General features: G+C 45.8%; 1 protein-coding gene and 1 long non-coding RNA gene across 2 annotated transcripts; one reads left to right on the top strand and one right to left on the bottom strand.

Annotated features, from left to right (window-relative positions):
• On the bottom strand, positions 3058-7782 carry SOD1 (superoxide dismutase 1). Its single transcript, XM_021404239.1, has 5 exons — positions 7631-7782; positions 7070-7163; positions 6535-6604; positions 4300-4414; positions 3058-3625 (listed from the first exon to the last, which is right to left on the bottom strand). Exons 1-5 carry the CDS (start codon positions 7703-7705, stop codon positions 3515-3517), a joined length of 465 nt encoding a protein of 154 aa, XP_021259914.1. The 5' UTR covers positions 7706-7782; the 3' UTR covers positions 3058-3514.
• On the top strand, positions 7884-12590 carry LOC110402304. Its single transcript, XR_002441037.1, has 3 exons — positions 7884-8199; positions 8568-8698; positions 12260-12590. It is a non-coding gene; the product is annotated as an uncharacterized LOC110402304 (long non-coding RNA).

Here is a 13268-nt window from a genome sequence, read left to right as displayed (position 1 = left end):
CTTTAACGTGTGCTATTCTTCCTACACTGCACTGAAGCGGAAAAGGATTGTTGGACGTCTTTTAAGTTTGAACTGCTGATGCTGTACGGGAGTCTAAATTAGACTGTTCTGTTTCCATTTGTTACAAGGAATCCGCCTGTTTGTGTAGCTATTCACGGAAGCCGGTTTTTATTTGTAACAGTCACCTTGAGTTTTAGCTCGCTGCATTTTAATGATCTACCTGACCGCAGGAGGTCGACGTTAGTTTGGAAATGTTAACTGAAGAGGTATTTGCAGTGTTCAGTATTTGCAATGTGATCGAGGCGTTGTTTTGGTTTTTTTTCTTTGTTTTCTTTTTTCTCCCCCTCTCCACTTGGTTCTGTGGATCAGCCTGCAGACGTCCCTGGGCGGCTTTGTAATGTGGCGGAGCTGTGCAGCTGGAGTTGGGCCGGGACGCGCGCCGGTGCAGCACCTTCTGTACGTGTCGCTCACTGACGCCGTTTGGAAAGCGGGGTGAAAGAGAAATCAAAGAAAGACACCAGAACGCAATATGCAACGCGGAGCCTATCTTTATTTAAGCGGGGCTGGGAAGAGGTGGGGAAGTGCGAGACTGCTCCAGGATTTTAACGCGCTGCCTGCCCGTTCTCACAAACCCGGGCTGCTACCGTTGTCTGTGTTAACGACGTCTACCTCCTGTAAGCCTGCAAGAGGTAGGTGTTCAGTTTTTACCCGCCTAGCATTGTACCTGTTGGACTGATGGAAAAAGAATGCTTATTCTTGTGTTTGTCCAAGTTTTACCATCTCCTCTCCGGATCACTTCAATCATTTTGTCTGATTTTAACAGGGCAAATCCTAGCTCTTCGTGGTTGGCCCTTTGGGCGCAAACAGTTTTGAGAGAGCGCTGCGTGACGCTGAGCAGCCTGAGCCCTGACAAGCCCACGCTGATCGTTCTCTGATCAGCCCACGCACTGAACCCGGGGCTCAGGCTGCACCGGGCGTTCAATGGAACCTCGTTATACTCTGAAAGTGTAGTTGAAAAACTGTATGAATCCTGTGCATATTTAATTTTTTCTCCTTGCTATAGGTGTGTTCTACTTTTAAAGTTTTTTTTTTTTCCCCTAAGCAAGGGCAGCTGCTTTCTTACATCAGTACTTTTTCATAGCTGCTCTGCGGCAGAGGAACTTTTTTTCTCGGGGAGGGAGAGGGGAGGGAAAGCAAATATGGATTTACGGATTGGGAAGAGGACATATATTTTTATGTTCTTGCAATAGCAGAATAAAGAGAAAAAAAACTGTTTACATACTCGTAGTGAACTCAACTTCCATGTGTTAAAACTTGTGTCCTTCATGTTTGCTTCATGCTGGGCCAGTAGAACTTAAATTTTTCCATATGCAGCCAGACACCAATGTCATGTTTAAGACCGTCTCAGTAAGGACTGCCATAATTCTGTATGGAGGTAGGATTCAAGGCAAGAATAAAAGAAATGGAAGGTTTATCTGTTCACACAAACGCCACCTCAGCGTTCTCTCCCTTTCTGGGAAACTGAGAAGCAGTGCCTAGGGAAAACTTTGGATGCTGCCTGCAGAATGAGTTCCTGCTGCCTTCTGAAGCAGTAGCCGTGCAGTAAACCTGCTGGGGATGCAACCCCAATATAAGTATACCCTGCTCTTGAACTAGCTTCCAAATCTCCAGCTTTAGAAAGAGACAAATCTGTATTTGAATAGTCAGCTCAGTGTAAGCATCCATTACTGATAAAGACACCGTAGTGTTAGCAATTAATACCTTGATTATTGAGCCTATGCCTGCCACTTAAGGGTGTGTGTATATACATAAACCAAGTACTGCTTCTCCCTCCTTCGATAAGCACTGGCTTCTGGGTAGTGCCTGATCAGACAGTTCAGCCAACAATGGCAAGGACAGCTGAACACGAAGCTCTGCTTGCAGAGCAGCAGGGCTTAGCGCTGAGGCTGGCTGAGCAGAGGAGCTGCCAGAGCTCCCATCCTATGCTGCTCACCCTACTGTTGTCACACACACCTGCTGCTTTCCCCTCACTTAGGGAACAGGGAGACAGCACAGCCATCCTCTAAGCTTCTAACTGTAAGGAGGTTGTGGTGGTACTAGGCATCTTCAAAGCATTCTAGGATTCTCAATGCTTAAGAAGCAAGTCAAAAGGTACACCTACTATCTTACTCCAGCTGCAGCTCAATGACAGCACAGGCCAATCCACCCAAAGAGGTACAGGTGGGTAGAGGCTGGACACACATTTGGTTGCCACCTGTAATGGTGGTAAGTTCAGTGTTTTTACAGTATTCTTGCTCTACTGAAAGCCATTCCATTTGTAACATGCTACACTGGAATTTGGGTGTCACTGGAAGTACAACCGACTACTTCCACGAATATCACTTATGTACAAGAGGAATGTTGATACAAGTCTTCATTAAAATTCATAATTTTATCTATAAAAAACTTGGAAATCTGTGTCTACAAGGTACATACAAGAAAATCAAAAGCCGGCACAATCACACGGTGATCACACCACTGACAAAACTTGAATACACAACTCCTGTCTCTGTAGATGCTTTTTATTCCAGACTTTCTCCCTGTCAGAAACCTCTGTAGAGCTTGAAGATGCCCTCACTAATGCCTCCAGCCTGAACACCCACCCATCCACTGAGCACTGCCCGGAATTCTCACTGCAGGGAGGTTTCAGCATCCACCCACAACAGCCCATCCCCTACCCTGAGGCTGCACAACGTCATGTGCTGCGAACAGACTACCCTGCACACTTCAGGGTCACACCTGTGTTACCCAGCACTTGTCACATTATACAGCAAGTGGACACCTCTGTAAGAAAGCATAAAGGCACTGGCTGGGATACGGAGAGGGTGCCAGGTTATTACTACAGGATACGGAACACTGACAGGAATGCACAGAGCCAGGCAGCAGCTCCGAGGTTGTTACCCCAGTGCAATTTGTTGGATGCTATTGGTGTCTTGCAAACTACTGCCATGAAGTCCAAGCCTTCCTTCTGCATTACCAAATCAGCTGGTAGCGTTTAAATAGACTGCAAGACCAACATATGTTTTGCCCAGCAAGTTTATTACTCAAGTTTGAAACATACAGTGCTGCAAACTGCCTACTGCTATTTGGTGAGTAGCCCTGCTAGAGCTCCTAGGACTCATCTTCTAAATCCCATAATACAGGAGCAGCTTTGGTGTTCAGCACGTGATCCCTACTAACCATCTTCCATTACACAGAACGGGAGTTCCAGTTAGCGAAGACTGCACTTCAAATGGTTACAGCAGAGGCTTTAGCAGAAGACTACAGAGATTTTTCCATTAGTATCACTTTAATTGCAATATACATAATACAAAATTATGTCAGTATCCACCAGTCGAACTGATACTCAAGAACGCAGAGTAGTAATGAGATTAAGTGATAAATCTTTTGCTTGCACAAGGAAGAGCAAGTACAACGATCACAATGGAATACAGCTCATTTCCCACTGCCATCTTAAGCATTTCAGGTACAACAGTTAGCACTTGGCTATTCCAATTACACCACAAGCTAAACGAGGTCCAGCATTTCCAGTTAGTTTGCTCTCATTATCTCCCCCTCTACCCAGGTCATCACATTTTGCATGGACCTAGAAGAGAATTGAAGATACCTTAATTCATGTTATTGCATAACTAACCAACATTTTTCACTACGCACATACTAGCAGTGACCGCCAGCTACCAGCGAGGCCTTACAGAACAGAAAGCACTTACCCATTTTGTAATGCTGAATGCCAAACTGATACACTAAAAATTTAGGACTAAACTTGCCCGGAAAGACGCATCGCTTTCAGTTGTATTTGTTTGAACTGGAAGTCAACAGAACCCCACATTTCAGAAAGTTACCACTAATCCAAGAGCAAACTCAGACTTGCAGTTCACGCTCAGAGCACAAGGCTGAGCACCGCGGTGAAGGTGCAGCACCCCAGCCACTGCACCGCACGTGTTACATTGCAGATCTCCCTGCTACTTTGATTGTCAGAGAAGCACACACTCTTGTCCCACGCTTAAGAGCCTATTGCCATGCCTTTCACTGATAGCATTTGTGCCAGACTACTGGTTCCCTACTCAGCTCAGCTTGCTTTCAATCACACACAGCCAGAAGCAAACTCAAAAACATCCTCAAGGCAGCCAGCAGAAAATTAACATCTCATAGTAATTAAGAGTCACCATATCATAAACCCCACGCTACAAGTTGTATGTCAAACACCTAGAACTAGCCCACCACTCTTTCAAGCCCCTAGGTCAGCAGCAAGGCACTTACCACCATGGTACGGCCAACGATGCTGTGTGCTCCAGTAAGAGAAATGACGGAATCTTCGATTTCTACTTCTGCCACTCCTCCTTTAGCGGTCACATTGCCGAGGTCACCCACGTGCCTGCACAGAGAAGCAGAGAAACTCAAAGTTTGGTTAAACTGAAAGCCCTGACAACACAATGCCCAGTTATCACACTCAAGCACTCCATCTTATTTTACACAGTACACACATCCTCATTTGACCCCTGCAGTGCATTTTAACTCCTTCAGTTCAACACGTGGTCAAAATCCAATTCTAGGTAGAACCTGAAATGTGAAGGCTGACCCACTTTTGGGAAAGGAATGCCATTATCACCCTAGCAAGCTAAGCAAACGACGCACAGCTCTTAGAGCTAACAATTCTTCCGTGCTGATGCAGCCTATTTCCCTCTGCTCAGAAGGAAAATATCTAACTAGTCTCTCAACCTTTCCTGTACATACAAGGCATGACATAAATGCTGCTGCTACATTTCACTTTTACTGTATATAACAAATCAGCCACTCCACAAACAGCTGCTGGCTTGAGGCTTAAATGGGATTAGCAAAAGCAGTTTGACAAGGGAGAGGTCAAAGGGGATACATTAAATGCTAGCTAAGTTCTAACCAGTAGAGGAATGACCGTTCAAGTCTGCCTGGCATTCTCCCCTATTGACAACATTATGCTCTACTACAGTTTAGGTAGGAGTTCCCCACTAGGAATTCCCTTAATTAATCCTCACTCAGCCTAGTTTTCGCAGAACATTCTGACACTGGTGTTTTGTTCCCTACACAACCACCCCAAACAAACCATTCATTTGAAGTTGATGGAACCTCAAACACCAACTTGTTTCTGGAACTGTCCGTGCTCACAGGGTGAGATCTGCTAGCTACCTGCCTACTACCAGTTCTTGGAGAAGGGAGGACTGATCTCATTTTTAACTCTGTCCTAGAGAATAAGGACAAGGGCAGTTTTCCCTTTAGGAGTTTGCTTGATTTAAGCATCCAGGAAATTTTAGTACAACTGGCTTCAACCCTAGCCTTACAGAAGCATGGCCTAGTTCTTGTACCTTCACAGAGAATCCCCAGTCTATAGCTGCTTGAGCAGGCAGGTTACACCAGAAGCAGGATTTGACAAAGAACCAGTAGAAGCCACACTGCCCATAACTGTGACCTTTAGTGTTAGAGTGCCTGGCTGCCTGTGAAGCCCTTAAGCCACTATTTCTTGCTGCTCTCAACTAGAGAACTATCACCCAGCTTGCCTCATCTGGCTAGCAACTGATCACTCCAGGAGGAACTGATCATTAACAGAAGCTGCAGGTACAGACTTGGAATACCTAAAAGCTTGACCAACACTGCCATGTTGGTCACAATGCTTGTCCAGAACCTACCTGTGCAAGACCAACCCACCTTTTAGACTTGTACAAGATCTGAAGACCAGTGTGATAGCAGCACCTTCCCAGTCTTGGAATCCAGCCAGTATATTACTGAAATCAGCTGCTCAGTGGTCTCAGACACTACATAGATACCTCAGACACGTAGGAGTCCCCCCCGAAGGTATCTGGGCCATTTAACTACTTCCAGGGAAGAAGTCAGTCTCAGCTCCCACTGAAGGACAGAGGCATTCCGTGCCAACAGACCTGTACTTACACTGGGCACACAACCCCTATGGAATACATCCTGTAGGCAGCACAGTACCTAAGGTAAGAAGTTGAGAAAAACCCAGCACACCAAATGAAAAGCCACCGTGCCAGGCACACAGCTTTGTACTCATCCTGCAGTCTCCCCAGAGCCCCCAGCAAAGATCCTCACATACCACATGACAAGACTACACATAGCTCAACACGTAACAGTTCAGGGCCTCTGTTGTCAATAACTAGCTCCAAAACAGAGCAAAGCTCCAGTAGAGGTATAATACATGACCCTCCTCCCCTTTTCACTTCTCCTAACGAACACTCACTAACAGCCCTTAGTTATTTCCTCTTCTTGCCAGGAGGCAGAGGGGATGCTAAAGACTACACTTTGTACACAGTCTTGGAGCCAAGGTGTCTAAAACACTGCTGTACAATCACCAAATACCTTGCTAAACAACCTCAGAACTCCTGCTGGAAGTGCTAGCTCTCCTCTAGCACTACCCTAGCAATCAGTCACACAGCAGCCTCTCAAGATGAACTAACATGGCTGCTGCACTGAGTAGCATTAAGACGTCAGGCCCATTAAACTCACCTCTCTGCATCTTTTGGTCCACCATGCTGCTTGCCTTCAGGATTGAAGTGAGCACCTGCACTGGTACACCCTGAAACAGAACAACCACCAAAAGTAGCAATAAGCAGTTAAACTCAGTGCTTATACCATACATCAACTCGGTCCACCTATAGCATAAGTAAAATCATTAATGATGCAACAGCTACCCTCCAGCTAGATCTACAAACATACGAACATTACTCCAAGTTCAACAAATTCAGATGACTCAGTCACAAACATTCTTTGCCAGATGAAACTACTCCTATTTCTTAACACTAGGTTAAAAACTAGGTTAAAAAAGTATTCAGGCTAACACAAGCCTTGAACACAAGCCTAACCACATTCAAAGTATATTATAAGAACCAATTCCTTAGGAAACATCAGTTCTTACAACAGATCTGCAGTCATAAAACATACGTATGTTGAAGATGATTGGTGCTGTGACACTAGAAGCAGCTCCTCGAAGCTGAACAATCATACTGCAGCTGTAACTCAAAAGCTTGGACAGGCATCTTACCATTTGTGTTGTCTCCAAATTCATGGACATGGAAGCCATGATCTCCATCAGACAAGCCAGTAATTTTTCCAGTAACCTTTACTGGTCCATTTCCCTGTAACAGAAACAGTTGATTACTACTGAAATAACTGCAGTATCATAGAGCCTCATTACAAGGGAAGCTTCCAGGTCAATAAAAATTCAGCTACGGACACAGAATCACCTGAGCTGGACGTGATCCCCAGGAACTCTACCCAAATATCATCACGTATGTCTGAGAGTTGTCCAACACACTCCTTGAACTCCGACACTTGGGGCCGTGCCCACCACCCTGGGCAGCCTGTTCCATGCCCACCGCCCTCTGGTGCAGATCCTTTCCCTAACCCCCACCTGACCCAGCCTGGGGCTCTCCCACCCCCTCCCGCCTGCGGGCATCCAAGGAACGGCCCCGCCCAGCACCGACCCGCGGGCGCATGGCAGCAGCCCGGCCCCGCTCCCCCCGCCGCCCGCCCCGCGCGATGACTCAGCACCGCGGCCGGACAGCGTGCTGACAGGGCCCCGCACGCCGCCGCTGGACCTTGCCTGCTGCTCGAAGTGGATGACCCCCTCCACGGAGCTGTCTCCCTTCATCACGCACACGGCCTTCAGCGTCGCCATGTTTTCGCAGCGGCCGGAGACAGCGCGCAGCCACACTCCGACCTACGAGCGCCCGAGGGCTAAAGAGCCCGCCTCTCCCGCTAGGCTTATATAGCGCGGCCGACAGGGCCGCGACCAATCACAGCGCGTTCTCTGGTTTTCTCGCGCAACTACAGGGCGATGTTCTGTCAATCGAGAGGAAGGGCGGGCGTTGCGGAGGGAGAGCCAATCAGCGGCGCCGTCTCCTGAGCCAATGGGCAAATGGGCCGCCTACAACGGCCGGGCGCGCGCGGGGGTGTGGCTGTAGCGGCGGTTGTGTAACGGTGGTTCTCCATAATTGTTGCGTTGTGGGAGTGTTCGCTCTGTGTTTTGCCTGTTACCTCTCTGGATTGCTTTTTTCACATTCTTCACTCCCTACGTTGGGTGGCTGAAAGGTCTGTGGCAATTTCACGGTGGAGAGCTCAGGAGTGGGGGGAGTCGTGATGAAAGAAGGCTGCTAGGTTAAGGACACGGAGGTAGCTCACCAGTTACACTCAGGGGCAAAGCACACTCAGCGTAGGGAGATTTATGTAATTTGTGGTCTACTGATAACAGACTAGAGCAGTGAGAACTAAAAGCAAACATAATTCTTTATATTGTATTACGTTGTGTTATCTCACATTCCGCTATCGCATTTAGTAAATTTCTTTTCTCCTTTAGCTCATTGCTGCGGTTTTGTTTTCAGGCCCATCTCCCTACACTTTCCCCTTTTCCCTCTCTCCCGGGTTGGGGTTTTTGAGTCCCCTCCCCCCATTAGTCACAGAACTGAGCCCAAAGCTGTTGACACAACAAAAAAAAACCAAAAGAGGAAAAAATACATGGAGAGTTTTTGTCTGAGAGACAGAGCGCTTGCTTAATCCTGGAAAGAATCCTGGACTGCATCCTATCTGGGAAGCATCTTGGCATCATGAGTGGTTCAGCTCCGTGGAGTTTGTTCCTGATGCTCCTGGAGAGGGGAGGCTCTGCAAATTAGCGGTGAGCAAATGAGTTTGTGTGCATGGCACAGCATCATGAATGCTTGCTAGATCAAAAGGAAAGATTTCAGTGCCCGCAGGACAAATCTAATTTGTTTTCTTATTTAATGATTTGTAAACATGGAAGGATAGCACTGACTCAGTTTACCTTCTGTCATCCCTAGCTTCTTGTATCATTATCTGTTGTTTTTTTTTCCAATGCCCTTTCATTAAAGGGGACATCTTGAGTGCTGTGCTGTCAACTCTTCTTATTAGACAGGTTTCCTCCTTCCTTCCTGGAGTTAAGTTTTCAAGTTCTTTCCATCTTCATGTCTCCACACAAATATAGAATCATAGAATCACAGAAGGGTTTGGGTTGGAAGGGGCCTCAAAGGCCGCCCAGCCCCAGCTCCTGCAGTGGGCAGGGCTGCCCCCAGCAGCTCAGGCTGCCCAGGGCCCCATCCAACCTGGCCTTGAGCGCCTCCAGGGATGGGGCACCACAGCTTCTCTGGGCAGCCTGTGCCAGCGCCTCACTGCTCTTTCAGTGAGAAATTTCCCCCTGACATCTACTCTCAATCTCCCTTCTTTCAGTTTAAAACAGTTCCCCTTTAATGCTATCGCTAATAACCTGTGTAGAAAGTTGATTTCCCTCCTGCTTATAAGCTCCCCTTAGGTACTGAAAGGTGGCAGTGAGGTCTCCTTGGAGCCTTCTGTTCTCCAGGCTGAGCAAGCCCAGCTCCCTCAGCCTTTCTTTGTAGGACAAACAGATGGTAAAGAACCAGATGTGATAGGCCTCTTAATATATTAAGTAAATTGATTCTAAGAAGTTATTTCAGAGATCACATTAGGCAGCAACAACAGACAATGACATGTGGAAAAAAGCCTGAACTCTGAGATACCTGATGCGTAAGTTAGACAGAAGGCAGCTAACAAAGATACTAAGAGCATGGTGAACAGATCAGCAGTGGAAGCCTAAAGGAAAGAGGCAGATTTAGAGAGCTAATGTACAAGAGTTTGTGTGGCACATACAGAAATAGGTTAGTAATCTTATATAGGTCATGGCCTCATCTTTTGGAGTGTTTTCTATTACCCTTTTCTTTCAGTAGTACAATAGGAATAAAAAAGTATTAGCTTACATGTATGCTCTTTCACAAGAATCTTATACAAGAAGACAGAGAAAGGTGTTTGTTCTTCTTTCTCCCACATGCTTGCTTTTAACTAATTTACTTTTTTACATCTCACTGTTAGGGAACAGATTTTGTGGGGAAAACAAAACAAAACAAACACCACAAAGAAGCCTAACAGGGTGCTTGGTAGCAATAACTTATTTTACTGGTTGGAATATCAGTGCCAAAGGAGAGAACAAGTGCAATGTGGGATTGCTAACCTTTGATAGCATGAACTGCAGTATGAACTGCAAGATCTGGCCAATGTGAGAATGAGTGTGTTATTTCTTACAACTCTTTGTTTGCCAACTCCCTTTGCCCCGTAACATTGTTTTACTGTCTTGGCTTGGAAGAAGCCCAGACCTTGGGCCTGGATGCATTTTGACAGATAGGTAAAATGGTGATAGTGACAGCTAACTTGGAGCCCAGGAGGGTGAAGAGAGTATGAGGGGACAGACTTAGGGCTGGGCAGACACAAGGCTTTGCCTATTCACACTGTTCTGCAGTAACCTGCAAGGCACGTCTGTTCTAGCAGGGGATTGAAGCAGTGGTGATCAAAAAGGTTGCTCACACTGCATAATGGGAGACACTGAAGAGCTAGGATCCAAGAGAGTCTTGGTTATTTCCTGATTTGCTTGCTTAAGGGGCAATTAATTAATTGTTGTGTGATGTAGGTTAATAGAAGTCTAATCTAGATAAGAACTCATCAACTTCTATGCAAAATGTGCATAGAAACAAAAAATCCCAAGCCCTTATGTACTATACAAATGTGGCATATATCGAGTGTAAAGCCCCTCCAACAGATCAACATACATTCTGATCAGGATTTTATATGGATTGAAAAATTAGAGGCATTTTTTTGGGTTGGAATTCCCATGGCAGCCATACCTCTGGCACATTGTGCAAATATAGTATTTTTGCTTGAGATGACTCTCATGGGGAAATGCAGAGTAAAACTAAAATTGTAATAATCGGTATCGTTCCAGATCACCTGAGCTTATGTGCATAGGTGCTCACCCATCACTATCATTGCCCATGAATCTATATGAATGTTTTTACATTTATTTACTTATATCAAGAAAAAAAAATAGAAACAACGTGAATTTTGATGAATGATCTTATCTATAGGCTGGTAAGGACCCTGAATGTGTATTTGGAGGGGAGATGCTGGTGAGCTAAGTACAGGGGTGCTCACCCCAGCATGCAGGAAAGCAGACAGCTATCTCTTCTCTGCAACCTCTGGCTCTAAAAGTGGAGAACACCAGTGGGGCTCGGTCAGAGCGGTCCTTCCTCTTGCACCTGGAGCAGGTCTTTGATTCTTCTTACCTCATTCTTCCCGCTCTGCAGAGATCAGCTGTAGCTTCCCAGTGCTGTAATGGGCAGGTTGCATGGTCTTTTCATTTAAAGGCTCTCTGTGGAAAGTGGAAGCTGCATTTCCAATGTTGGTGTGATCTTGTGCTGTGGCACCAGTGATGATTTGGAACATTTGGGAGTCACCTAGTGAACAATATATGTATGCACTATATATGTATGCACAATATATGTATGTATTTGCAGGCTTACTCAGGAAGGAGAGTGCTGTACTGCATCTGGATTGTTATTCTGCACTGTGAAAGGCCTGGAAAAGGCTTGTGCCTCATCATTTTTTCTCCCTTGGGATCCCATGGTCTAGATGCAGGAATCTCCTCGTGTCAAATGTGCGCTTTGTCACTGAGTTCAGCTGTCTAGCACTGATGTTTTAACGCCGTCTGAGATATTTCAGGGTACCTCCTCTGGCCTCCAGCTGCTCCTGAGGGGGTCCTGGAGCTGCTGTCCCCTACCCGTAAGGTGCTAAATTGGATCTCAAAAAGCACCGAACACCAAACCCCAAGCCTTTGCCTTGTCCTGGGGATGACATCGTGTGTCATTCAAGTCTTTCCATTTGATTGCATGTGGGTAATGACACTTCCCTGCCTCTAAGGGACTCTGGGAGAGGTAATTAAATCAGTTAGTGATTGTAGAGCATTTTGAAGTTGACGAGTGCAAAGGAAATTATTAAAAGTTATTTCACTAGAAACTTTGTGACGGTGGCTCCCTAGTGAAAAGCTGCCAATTAAGTGGAGGTTGTGCTGATAACCGAAACATTTGTGTAATTAAAGTAGAGCCAGCCTGGAAATCCTTTAAATGAAGCGTACAAGATTAAAAATAACACTTGCTTTCAGTGGCTGAACTGAGGTAATCTGCTGTAGTCCCTGACCCTCCATTGCTTTACAAGCTGAGCAACTCTGAAACATGAGACTCAGAGAAGTTGTGTAAGAGCTGATGAAGACCTTTGTACCTGGTGCAGGGCTTGTTGCTGCAAGTTGCTGCAGCCATTCACAGGCACTGGTGCTATTCAAGATCTGTCTGGTGATCCATTTATTTTTTATTTTTTCCAGGGCAGAAAGCTGAGTGCAGGCAAGATGGCTGGCTGCTGCTGGGATTGCTGCAGCAAAATGCAGGCCTACAGGGTCAGGTTTGCTGCCCTCCCAGGAACGTGTTGGCATGACCAGTGTTGTGCAGGCCAAAGTCCAGGTGAGTCCTTCACCCTCTTTTTGGCAAACAGCCATGCCTCCAGGTCCAGCCCTCCAGCCTGATGCCCGGCTCAGCTGTGCCAAGTGCAGCTGCCACGAGGCAGGAGTTGCTTGAGCTCCTGCATGGTGGTCTGCACTTATTGTGCCATTGCATCAAAGCCTGTGCCTTTTCATACATTACATCATATAAAAAGAATGACCTTGTAAGGCTTTCATTTAAAGCATAAAAAAAGAAATGCGTAATCTTGTTTTTTTAGCTAGGAGTTTCTCTGTGAAGCCCTTGTAGTTGTAACTAAACTTTTAATGTCACTTGATATGAAGTTGATTTTCAATCCTGACCTAGAGGAGCATATCCTAGAAGTAACTTCCCAGGCAGTTTCATACGGATGTACTTTTCAGAGCTTCCTGACACAAACTGTTTGGAACTCTCTTTAATACTTACCTTTTAGTAACACAACAGGTGTCAGTATACCAAAGAATGAAGCTATTTATTTTGCTTAACTCATATCTTTTGGGTAATCATCTGATTCAGTACAAAAGCACAATGAAAATACTAATTAACATACAATTAGAACCTATCTAAATGCTATGAGAGGGTAAACTATGACATTCTGCAGGAGGAAATCAAACTTGCCAAACATGTTGGGATACATCTAGGCAGGTCTCCAAGATAACAAAGATGTGTTTGATTAGGAGCTGTAAAAGCATGATTTATTCTCCCAGGACACAAGGTGATCAGGGAGTGACTGAGTTCCTTTACAAATTAGAAACACGACTCGGGGAGCATGGGTTCATGTGGCAGTCAGTGAAAAGAGACTCCTGGGTGCTATTTTAATACAAATAATTAGTAAGTGGGAATACAGCTGCAAAACCC

This window comes from Numida meleagris, chromosome 1, assembly GCF_002078875.1.
Source record: "Numida meleagris isolate 19003 breed g44 Domestic line chromosome 1, NumMel1.0, whole genome shotgun sequence".
Classification (NCBI taxonomy): domain Eukaryota; kingdom Metazoa; phylum Chordata; class Aves; order Galliformes; family Numididae; genus Numida; species Numida meleagris.
The sequence above is the reverse complement of the archived record's forward strand: the minus strand, read 5'-3'. Positions and strand labels throughout refer to the sequence as shown.